General features: G+C 48.2%; 2 protein-coding genes across 2 annotated transcripts in view; one reads left to right on the forward strand and one right to left on the reverse strand.

Annotated features, from left to right (window-relative positions):
• Nucleotides 1-2,668, forward strand: part of LOC135917412 (arginase, hepatic-like) — a 28,065-nt gene extending 25,397 nt beyond the window's left edge. The window contains exons 8-10 of the mRNA XM_065450984.1: nt 410-486; nt 1,871-1,930; nt 2,354-2,668. Coding sequence (XP_065307056.1) covers nt 410-486; nt 1,871-1,930; nt 2,354-2,532 — 316 coding nt within the window. The 3' untranslated portion in view covers nt 2,533-2,668. The remainder of the gene's footprint in view (nt 1-409; nt 487-1,870; nt 1,931-2,353) is intronic.
• A 1,276-nt stretch (nt 2,669-3,944) lies between these two features.
• Nucleotides 3,945-5,051, reverse strand: LOC135917454 (beta-1,3-galactosyltransferase 4-like). Its single transcript, XM_065451015.2, has one exon. It carries the CDS (start codon nt 5,049-5,051, stop codon nt 3,945-3,947), a length of 1,107 nt encoding a protein of 368 aa, XP_065307087.1.
• Nucleotides 5,052-11,989: the final 6,938 nt, after the last annotated feature.

Raw genomic sequence — 11,989 nt, forward strand, 5'->3', positions numbered from 1 at the left:
TATATTCGAACAGCATTCGATATTTAGTTAGATTCGATTCGCTTTTCTTACTATTCGATTCCCATTCGGTTCACTTTTAACAGTTACTATACAGTCAAACAGCTTTATAAGAAACGAGACATAACGAAGTAATTGAAATTCCCCTTGAAATCCTCATAGAGATTCATATTGCAGTACATGTAATAATGCACATAACAAAGTGATTCGGGCCCCAGCTTCTACTTCGTTATAACGAGGTTTTACTGCATTCGCGCACACCTACTACCACCCATCCTTCGGCCTTGGTACGAAGAATCTGATGTACCGCTTACAGTCGTTCGGTTCTGCACGTGGTATTGTTGACAACATTTAACGGTTGGTACCACTCGCTCGTTCACTGCCTTTTTTTTAAATACTTTCCTTTTAACAGAGGCACGAAATCGCTTCACGTCAGCTACGACATCGACTCTCTCGACAAGTTGGTGGCGCCGAGCACGGGAACGCCCGGTGAGTGCTCATACATCGTTCACTGAAAACGCGAGCGCGTACTATGTAATTCGCTATCCAAGGTGTTTATCTGCGTTATGCGTTGCGTTATGCGTTACGTTATGCGTTACGAGATAGTACGCGAAGTGATGGAGACAAAAAAGGAAGAACCATTTTTTAGTCCGCTCCTACAGTGCTAGACGCCGCCATATGTGAGGCGGAATCTGGTATATCTATACGTCGTTGGCTGTGGAGTTCTGGCAAACGGGATCCTCGCAGGCGAGATGTTCCTTTGTACGTAAAATGGTGGGTCAGTCGAGGGCCCCCTTGTCTATAAACGTGTTACAAGTTTACGGAACACCGGAGACCGCCATCACCGCAATTTTTTTTTTATTAAGCAGCACTGAGCCCAATCACATCGCGCCTAGCTGACCCATGTATATAGTCATCCAGGAGCTGATCCAGAGTATAGCATCATTGAGGGATCACGCATCAAAACATTTAAAAAAATCGAAATGTTTGGCTTTTGTGCACTTCCATACCTAGCGCACAACGTGCCAAGTCATGTACGCCAGAAGTGCCGGTACTAGAACAAGAGTGGGAGTAGAAAGGACGTACGCTCTAAAGAAAACTATTCGTAGCGTAACTTGTCCCCATATACAACAAAGGTCAAAGTCTCACTTAAGTTTCCTTCCCTGGTAACCCTGCGCTCGCTACACTTGCCTGTCGATAATGCTATGTCACATTGATAATGCGCATGCCGTTCGCAAGCTGAAAGTACCGGGTCCGCAACAAAGAATAAAGGCAAGGCACTCTAGAGAGATGAATATTATTGTATGGGGACAAGAGAATCCCCAAAGTGTGCAAACTCTTTTTTTAGAGTGTAGCAAAAACCTTGAGGAAGTATAGGACAGTTTTACGCTGCCTCTTGTGCATGTTAAAGAAAAACTCAGAACAGACGTATGTCGTACGCACGAAGTGATGGTCATTTCATACGAATATGCAATATATAAACCCCAATGCTTGCTGTGTAATGCTAAGCATACCCGCCTTGAATTCAGGAGAGCTAAACCACGCAAGACCGTTAACACCATGGCTTCCGAAACATTGACTGTAAACTTGTAGCACCGGTTCCAGTCACTCTGCGGACTATCTCGCGTATAAATTCGAAGCGCCGATGTCGTTCGCTAGCACTCTGCTCGCAGAACACCTCTTTGTAGACGCATATAGTGGCTGCAGACGGCGGGAGTAGGAAAGAGAGACGGAGAGAGAGAGAGAGAGCGCAAGGAGACGGGTAGCGCTAATCAGGGGGGTTGCCCGCGACCCCGGGGCCCCGAACTTTGGATATGCCCGCGGACAAAGCACACTGCTTTCCTTTAATTTTATTTTATTGTTCCTTACACAGTCATGGGAGGTCTCACTCTTCGAGAAGGACTAATCATCGCTGAAGAAGTCAGCAACTCGGGTAAGTCTTTATATATAAAAAGCTGTACGACTGTATTTTTGGGGGGGGGGAGGGGAGGGAGACACATTTCACCCATAGAAGAAGGGGGGTTAACCGAGGGGCCCTATTTTTATTAGTCATATCACAAGAAGCCAACAAACACCGACACCAAGGACAACACAGTGGAAATTACTTGTGTTTAATAAATGAAATAGAGAAACGATAAGTTGATGGAAATGAAAGGTGATGAACAAACAACTTGCCGCAGGTGAGGAACGATCCCGCAACTTTGGTTGTGGGATCGTTCCCCACCTGCGGCAAGGCACGAACTACGGCACGGCACGAACTCAACAGTGCGTGACGTCAGCTCTTGCGTGCATATATGGGTTTGTGCGGAGTTTGTATGCACACACGCAGTTCGTCCAATCGTCTCACTGCACGCAGGTCAGCTAAGAGTTCTGGACTTGGCCGAAGTGAACCTCCGGCTGGGCAGCAAGCAGGACGCCGACAACACCTTGGACAGCAGCCTGAAGGTCGTCGACGCGTTCTTCGGCAGCCAGCGTCGCGGAGACCTGCCCCTCCATCTCGACAAGAACATCGTCGAACCGCGACATGGGTCCTAGCTGGCAGCGAAGCCTAACTTTAGCGCCGCTGTTTCTACGCTACGCAAGTTAGGAAGCACTCTTAATAAAGGAAAGTGAAGATGCATCCTGCGACACTGTCGACAGGGAGAGCAAATAAAGCTTTATATATGTACTATACACGGCCCACCTTATTCTTTGCGATCAACTGTAGTCCAACAAGGATTGTCAGAGGCAGGAGCCAGTGATTCGATGAGCGGAGGATAAGTGCCCTTGTCGAAACCATGTGGCCTGCGACATTCCTTGTTCGACAACGCACATTTGATCCCTTCGTGTATCCGTCTTCTTGTGAAAATTCTGCCTCGTTTGGACGCCATATCACTTGGCATTCTTCAATTACGTTTTCCTTTCTTAGAAGTGTACAGAATGCTGGGCAAGTTGCTATTTAATGCCAACGGCGAACGCCGGTGCAGAAAACAGTCGGGACGAAAAAGAAACACGACACATTCCGTGACACGTGCTTTGCGAGTCCGTCTGTGAAGCCGCATAAGCTATGTAGAGATTGATTACTTGACCACTAATCTTTAGGCGTTCTTCTTCCACACGTGCGTGTGCCAATATGTAATATATATTCATGTTCCTGAACTAAAACCCAGCTAAAAGCGTGAAGACCTCCTCAGAGTATCATACAGAGTTCAATGTCCCTTGGAAAAGCCACAACGGCCTGTAGCAACGTTTAGCTTGTAGAAACATGCAGCAGCATGCCAAGCCTTTTGCTCGGCTAACCTCTCCAGCTACCAAAACTTCTCACCAGCGCGCACGTATTTTCACATATATTGGATGACATATACGGTTTATTGTGATACACTTTGGAAGTACGCAAACTATATGAGCACGGTGGGTGTGCCATGCGGTGTGAATAAGTTGAGCTAGATGGCATTGCCGGTTCAAGAGACCATACTGCTCTAGGTTAGCGGTCCGGCGTAGCCCAGCGCTAACATTCTGAGCACTTCAGCTCGAAAGACACGGATGCAAAATATCGTATATTTTTGTTCACTTCTGTATGTGTCGCCTGACGACAAAAGTACTTTGGCCACGGACAGACGTGCACTCGTTCGAGGGACCGTAACGTACACATTTTTCTCATTCTCAACATCCCCGCTCTCAGAAGCAAGCTGTCTCCAGCAGCCCTTCAAACTTAAAACCGCACAGGAACCAAACCTTCAGACTCCTATCTACAACAATGTCATTGTCAAGAAGCTAACGCTGAGCAGGATACGTATACAACATACCTGCAACTACTTCTGCACGCCAGTGTGCGTGTCATTGATTTTTTGTCCGCGGTCTCCTTTTAGCACTCATGTCATTTGACAACAAAAACGCAAGCACAAACTATCACACACTTGCATGTTATAGTATCGCCATTCGTTCTTCTACAACCGTTGAGTGTCGTCTCAGTCCCAACCGACGTCGCGTTCCACGTCGCGACACTGCTCCCTAGCGGCCCTCACCTTGTCGAGGAGCTTACGGTGATCGTCGTGAGACACACCGTGGATGACCACGACGTAGAGGAAGTTGCACGTCCACAGGCCGGACGGCTGAGACACGAACCGGTAGCTCTGCACCGGTCTCACGCCAGCCTCGCCGAGCACCGTCCCGACGTAGGCGTCTTCGTTCGCGAAGGGTCTCACTCGACGCACTTTCCTGGCGAGAACGTCGAGAGCTCGGGCGTCCAGGACGTAGCCAGCTCCGCTTCCGTACGGCGGGTATTGAGCCCTGGCGTAGTCCCTTTCGGAGACGAACCATCGGCTCCTGGGGTTCCTGACGACCTCGTTGTTCCATCTGATGTTGCCGACGTACAGAGGGGACGGTACTCTGGGGACAACGGCACGCCTGGCACTCCAGGGACTCGAAGAAGACGATGACGTCTGCTCAATGGCGGCCCCGTCGCCCGGAGGCAACTCGCTCCCCGAGGTCTCCCTCACGATGCCCGTTCCGACGGGTTCCGACTGAAGGACCACGGTTTCCGCCAGGACGTCGAGCAGTACGGCGACGTTGACGAAGCAGTCGTCGTCCGTCTTGAGGACGAAGCTGGGCCTGAGGTGATCGGCGACCCAGAGGAGGCCGTGGATCGTCTTGAGCGTCAGGTTTCGGTAGGTGTCCAAGTAGGCGCCGACCAGCATGTCGCCGAACTCCTTAGCCTCCTTGTGTATCAGACGCCTTTGAGAGGAGTCTTCGCATTCGCCGACCAGGAATACCGGCAAGAGGGTCGTGGACGTGTTGCGGTCGAACCTGCTGGACTCCGCGGTACGTCGACCCCACGTCGACCTGATGGCGTTCCGTCGACGCGTGTTAGAAGGCGCAGACGCTATCACGACGACCAGGAAGACGTTCTGACCCGGCGCCACGGTGGGATGTGTCTTGGTGACGAAGACGGTGTCCCACAGGTCGCTGCTCCAAGTTTGAACTGCGGAAAGCTGTGGGCGCGTTTCTCGAGTCCTGGGCCTGAGGAGGTATCGCGAACGTATTCGCACCATGCTCGGTGCATCCGAAACAGGCATCACGCCATCATCCTCCAGCGAACTATTAAGGAAAGCTAAGAGCCCTGCCACTACTGTTAGGGATAAAAGAGCGAGGACAAGATGCCGCCGGCCTTGTACAGGCCATAGGGCCCCTCGCCTGCACATGAGTGCTACTTCCAGCGACATAGGCTTATTATTCCCTAACGTGTCGTTGAACACGATGCTGTCATCCTCACACCATGTTTGAATATTGGCGGATAACGTAGAAGACGAACGCATTAGATGACTCTTGACCCCTCGCGTTGATGAAGTGTTATTTGTACAGCGCTTTTGAAACTGTCAAATTCTCTAAATGATGGAACATTTTATATTTCCCCTTCGGTATCGTTTTTGAATACAATTCTGTCATCTTTATTTTTTTGTTCAATATTAAGAATTTTCTTTAAGCTCGATCACGATATGGAATGTTTGAGGACTCACAATGAAGTAGCTCCGATTTACGAGTCACCCCGTGTCACATGACATTGCGAATGTATACAGAAATCCGCCGTAATCTTAAAGTAAAAACACATATTCAGTTCCTACAGTTTTGAATTAGCACCGACGTTCTCTTATTCGGAAACTTCGTTTTTTGGCGAACGGCATCCACACAGCCTCGTTACGTGCAATTTTTACGAATAGAAAAAATAAATCCAAATCAACCATAGTGTACAGTGACCGCAATAAGTAAAACACACATTAGTAAAATCGTTTCACGTTCTGACATTGTTCCGCGCGAATCCTTCGAAAACTAGTCCATCATGCCTCAGGTGGCGGAAAAAGTGCAAAAATGCTAAAGCAGCACACTTTCTACCAGAGAAGTTCACAGTCTTTTCTCGACAAATATAAACACCACTCGATTTGCGTTCATATTTCTCGCTTGGTATGAGTGAAAATTAAAGATTAGGCCATCGCCTTGCCTCAGAAAGAAATATATACGCCAGCAAATAATGTCACCAATTAAGCGGGTTCTTCGCAGCCAGGCACATCAGGGGTCGAACGTCGTCGCTGTCAGTGAACACTTCGGGCTAGGTGTTCTGGGACAAGCACAGAATGATGTTCTTTCTCGCTTCAACAGGACGTGCAACAGGTACGAGATGACAAAACAGCATGATAACTTAATGACGTCATTCACTGAACCATTACACAGCACTTTCACATGGCAGCGTTGATAATTCACTCACGACATGCCCAAACACCGCTCACTTCGCCCGTCTGCCTGAATTTTTATTTATTTTTTTTTTTGCTGTCACGACGATTTTTGTAAAGAGAAGGATCACCTTGTTTCAATATAGCAGTCCCCGCGCTGATGCTTAACAGTGAGCCACAGGCCTATGGTGTCGTGGCATTTGGACACGACACTGGTCTTGGGGAATCCCAAGTCAATAGCGTAGGCAGCTTCATGATTCACACATCTTCATGGCATCTGCCGTATCAATAGGAAACAGGACACGAACACGATGGCTGACCAAGGCTTTCTGCGGCCAACGGTACACGCTCTCTTTGTGTTCGTGCACAGAAGATGAACTTATAAACCGGAATCAACGCCAATCGCTTCACATCTGACCACGTTTCTTGCTGCCATATATAGTGACGAATCAGAACGAGCTGTCTTCATTTTTCAACTTGAAGGTATACACATCCTGACTTACTTCACAACCAGCACCGGAAACTCAAATGTCTTCACAGCTTCTTGTTTTTAGACACAGGACTGACCTCTGAAGACGGGCTTGTTCGTTGGTGCCAAGCGTACAGATGTCTTCATTCATTCACAACGGTGTGACGGTGCGACGATGCGACAATCGTTCCAAGACCAACTGCGCGTCGAGCAAAAAACGACGGACGAAAAGTTGGGAGGAAAGGCCACGCCGATTCCGGATGAAACGAAGAACGCGACTGGCGACGTGAAACGTATACCTCGCGAGCTGCAATCGCTTGAATTGAATACGCAAGCCGCTGTGTAGGTTTATTTTCTTTCTTGACCTCTCGAAGCAGTCAATGAGTCGTAAAGCTCCGTGGGCTTCCCGGCGAGCGCTGAAGTGCCAAGCTGTCCGAGGATCTCATACGCCCCCGTCGGGGTTTGAGTTCGGGTCCGTCAGTGTAGGGGTGCGTTTAATCCCGTATAGACTCCGTTGCTACGCTACGGGGCTAATGGGATTTGACAGCCTTAGGCCGCTTGGATTTAGACGCCGCTCCAGCAGCGACGGATGTTGCTGACGTTCGGTGGGTAAACCGGGTCTCGTCTCAGAGGCTTGTGAAGCTTGTTTTGACTCACGTCGATAAAGAAAAAAAAAAACAGAATACTTGACGGACGTGTTTGTGAGGGGAAGAAGCGGAGGAGGGCACGATCACGCACGGGTGCTGTTCCTGACGTGTGTGCGTGTGTGTGTGTGTGTGAGAGAGAGAGAGAGATTACATGTGCATGTGTCGGCTGACCCTGCGAACATGGATAATAGCTCTGGCAACCCGGTTCGGAGAAGCATTGGGAGGTTAGAAAAAGCATTACAAACAGCTAGTAAGGCGGTAATCGTTGTCGCACAGGAAGACAAAGCTATATAGCCCAATAACTTGGCCTTGTACATTAAAAAACATTGTATAGTCGATGAACAAGGGAGGAAATTAAAAGAAAAGCCAGATTCAGATGTGCGCACATCACGCTAATGCACCTGCAGACGTATTAAGCTTAGCCGCGGTGGATCAGCGCTATGTTGTCGTGCCGCTGAACACGAGGTCGCGGGATCGAATCCCGGCGGTCGCATTTCGATGGAGTCGAAATGCAAACAGCGCCCTTGTCCATGTGCGTTGGGGCACGGGCGGCCGTGGTTGGGGGCACGTTAAAGATCCGCTGTTGGTAAAAAATTATTAATCCGGTGTACACACCCTACTACGGCGTGCCTCATAATGAAATCGTGGTTTTGGCACGTAAAACCCCAGAATAGAAATGTAAACAAATTTATTCTTTCTCTTCTTGTGCGTCTGTTGTGCAGCGGCGTTTTAGACTTACATTTCTTTTTTGCTGTTGTCTCTTAGACCCGTGATACGACGACAACGGCCGCCACCACCACCACCTCGAAGTCAAAGTATTTTATTTAGGCATCAGAAAACAGTTGCCTAGGAGGCAGACATATAGGCAATTAATGCCTGACAGAGTGTCAACCCCCTTCCGTCCCCCCCTCCCCAAAACATCTCACCCAACATCCATAAGAATTCCTACATTGCCTGTCGACAAAACTTTCAATTATATATCAGCGAAAAGCACTGGCAACAGTGCATCAAGATGAAAACATTTGAAACAAGAGTATTCTGTATCGCGAGAAATGCGCAACTAAGAACGAATTACATTTGTGACATGAAGTACATGAAAATCGACCAAAGAAATGAAACAGGAACAATAAAAACAAAACTCAACAACTGAAACCAACATGTAGTGCTCACTTATCACACCGAGAGCAAAAAGAAAAAAAAGAAAAAAAGAAACTCCTCCTCCTCGTTCATTCCCCCTCCCGGTACCAGAATAAAGAACCGAGACAAATATCGTAGTTTCACCCCGCGAATTGCGGCACGCCACTTTGAAGCACGATGGAGTGACTTCTCGAAGACAAGCCGTCATCGCCCACAACCTCGTTTGCGATTGCCGGAGTTAGCACGCGGCAAACAAATTGCCAGGTCCTTTTGCCGCTCCTCGCACTTGTGCACACATCGATCGATTTCGCGGGCGTGCCGACACGCCGCTGCTATCCGCTGTATTGCGGTTCCTCCTGCCAGGCGGCCGCCGAAAAACAACACTTCAACGGCGGCGGTGCACCGTGATGCCTCGCGCAGCCGCCGTTGGCATACATTTGCATTTACATAAAGGTGGCCCTAAAGGGACCCCCCCCCCCCCCCCACATATCAAATGAGGCAGACAAAGCAATGTCTCATTTTCGTTTTGTTATAATTATTTCTTTTGCGGCAGTAGGTTGGTTCTTCGATGAAAATAGAACTAAAGTCCAACTTCAATATTCAGACATATGAAACAATTGTTAGATATCTTGTGAATACTTCCATAAATAAAGACGTCTTATGCACGATTTTATTACAAAATGCAAACTGATAATGAGCAGTAAATGACAAAGACAATGTAGGAGTGCGAATCAGAAAGTCTCTGACCCTTAGTTTTTAACCAAATTACGGCGGTAAGTGCGAAGTCAACATATCCCTTCCTAGTGGTGGACCTTTCTTGAACCGGCCCGGCCTTATTTGCCGGTAGCTCCGCGGCACGGCGCTTCTGTCAGTTCTTGAAAATGGCGGTCGTGCTTCACATGTCCACGGCGTACGAGCAACGAAGTGTGATTCGTTTTCTGTGGAGCAGGGGACGAACGCCCATCGAAATCCACAGGGAAATGCAGCCCACGTATGGGGAAAAGGAGTCTCGCTTCGAGAAGTGTGAGGTGGTGGCGTTGTGCGTTCGCAAAAGGGCCGTGAAGACTTGCAGTGACAATGAGCGTTCGGGGAGACTGCGTGCGTCGCTGAATGACATCTGGGGCATCGCTAATTTAGTGCTGCGATGGGACAAATGTTTGAACCGGTGTGGGAACTATGTGGGAAAAATACTGTAAGGTACGCAGAATAGTAGGTATATACTGGAATTACCTGTATGTACCTTATTTTGGCTAAGAAAAAGTAGGGGCAAAGACTCTCTGATTCGCCCCCGTATATAGCATGTTTCAACGCCCGAGAGGAGTCATGACATCAAAACAGCGCAAGTCGTATTTGGCCACCAGAGGCAGGACCCATCTGATGATAGGTCAGAAACAAAAATATCACCGAGCAATTCACGCAACAGGATTATGATGCAAGAAATTTGCTGTCATTCCGTGACAGGCCACCGGTTGAACGTCCAAGCCACCACTGAAACAATCACTGCATGCCCTGGCTGGTCTTGTACGCCTGCGTCCGTCGTAACATATCACGTGACCACCTGCATCAAATATACTAGCCGCTACACACTTGGATCAATCAGTCAGTCAATTCATCAATCAATGAAATTATTTCATCACCAATGACAGTTGATGGGCACAGACAGGAGGTCCTCTACAAGGTTTGACAGCATCTTCACGCCCAAACATTGGAAAACAGCACATGAGCAAAATAAACTGAAGAATATTAAAAACTGAAAACTGAAATAAACCGAAGAACTGAACTGAAGACAGGCGTCTTAACTGAAAAGATGATAAATCAACAAACAATTACTGGAATGAAAGTAAAAAAGAGCCTAATAACAAATCATTGTGCAGGAAATGCTTGTACAATGAAACAAGATCATTGAGTACCCGCGTCAATAATAAATTGCACATCGTTTCGAGATACAAATATCAATACTTAATCAATCAATCAATCAATCAATCAATCAATCAATCAATCAATCAATCAACAAAATGTTTATTACAGTGCCCAGGAACAGTTACGGAGCATTCGTACTGGTGCGCCTAAAGGGCCCCTCACCAGGTCTGGCCATTTAGAGCTGACGAGCGCAGTGCATATCACGCAAGTGCACCTACGTAACCATGGTAGTGCTGCGACGTCGCCCATAGTGACACGTGACTTCAAGAATTATTCAAGGAAACATCAATTGTGTGTTTAATCTGTTGCTTCAATTGACGAATTAAAGTTCAGAGAAATAATAAAACATACAAATCAAATATCTGCTTGTTTCTGTTTTACTTCGTACCGCTGCGTCAGAAATGCACTTCTGCTTCGTCTGCTCGTTCCCACGTCATGCAGTCGCGCGCGCAGAGAACGAAACTATGTCATTTTCTACGGTGTTCCAACGCAGCGATCATGCTCTTCCATCCTCTCGCGCCTGCCTCAGTGCTCGAGATTGTGTCACTGAGTTATACCGCTAGTCAGGTGTTTTCGTACAGAGCGTGCAAAATCGTCCGCTGCGCGAAACGAGACAAACGCAACAGCTCGCGTGCTAGAACGACACCGGAAGTGCGTCACTCAGCAAAAACGCGCGAGAAAAAAAAGAAAAGAAAGGAGGGGCCCGCTATCCCCTGACTCCAGTATGGTGGAACGCAGTCAAGGGATTTATATATACAGATTCATAAGCATTGTTACAGTGTCAAAAGACGGTAGGTAATTGGTAGGTACCCGGTGGCAGAACTTGCCTTCCACAGCCACGGCGGATGCTCTTCAACAAGGTGTTTTGTGGTTGGACAAAAGGTTCCCAGAGACAACTCGGAAATCTCTATTGGGCCCCCTTTCGTGATGCGAACACGCTCCCCCCCCCCCCCCCCCCCCGAGAACCGAGCGTCAGGCCAGAGAACATCTCTACCCATTAGAAAAGAAAGAAGAAGAAGAAAAAGAAAAGCGGTGGGTTTCCGGCAGCCTAATCCGCATCTCTACCACTCGGTCACCGCTGCGGGAGTTGGCTTCACGACATTGCTTGAAGTTGGCCTTTTCATCGTCAATAAAGTAAAGGAAAACTAAGCATCAAAAACACAACTTCTGTGGCCTGTGAGCGTTGTGACGAAGCCGACCGTCGCGTAGAATCGTATTTAGTCATGTAGGCCTGTCCCCCCACCTCCCACACACACACACGCGCGCGCGCATATGCACGCACACGACGTTATTCGGCGCGTTGACGGTACCAAGAAACATCTCACGACCTGTAGGTGGAGTGTAGCCACGTAGCCATAGTGAACTGACACTCACACGCTTTGTCAAGGATAGGCTGGACGTAGAAAAGTGCGCCAGCTTGCATGAAACACTGAGCTCTTTTACGAGCCGCTTCGTCAAACTTTTATTGACCAAATTAGAGTTTGAATTTTCCGCCACTTCGCCGCAGTGCAACGGTCATGTAGAGACTTTGCTTACGTCCGCACTTATATAAAACCGCATACCAAAAAAAAATTTTTAAACACTGACAATCGTGCGCTGAGGTGATGATGAAAGCA

The sequence above is a fragment of the Dermacentor albipictus genome, chromosome 7 (assembly GCF_038994185.2).
Source record: "Dermacentor albipictus isolate Rhodes 1998 colony chromosome 7, USDA_Dalb.pri_finalv2, whole genome shotgun sequence".
Lineage (NCBI taxonomy): Eukaryota > Metazoa > Arthropoda > Arachnida > Ixodida > Ixodidae > Dermacentor > Dermacentor albipictus.

Excerpts from the sequence above, each read along its gene's own strand:
- LOC135917454 (XM_065451015.2), bottom strand. The coding sequence starts at position 5,051 with ATGCCTGTTTCGGATGCACCGAGCATGGTGCGAATACGTTCGCGATAC.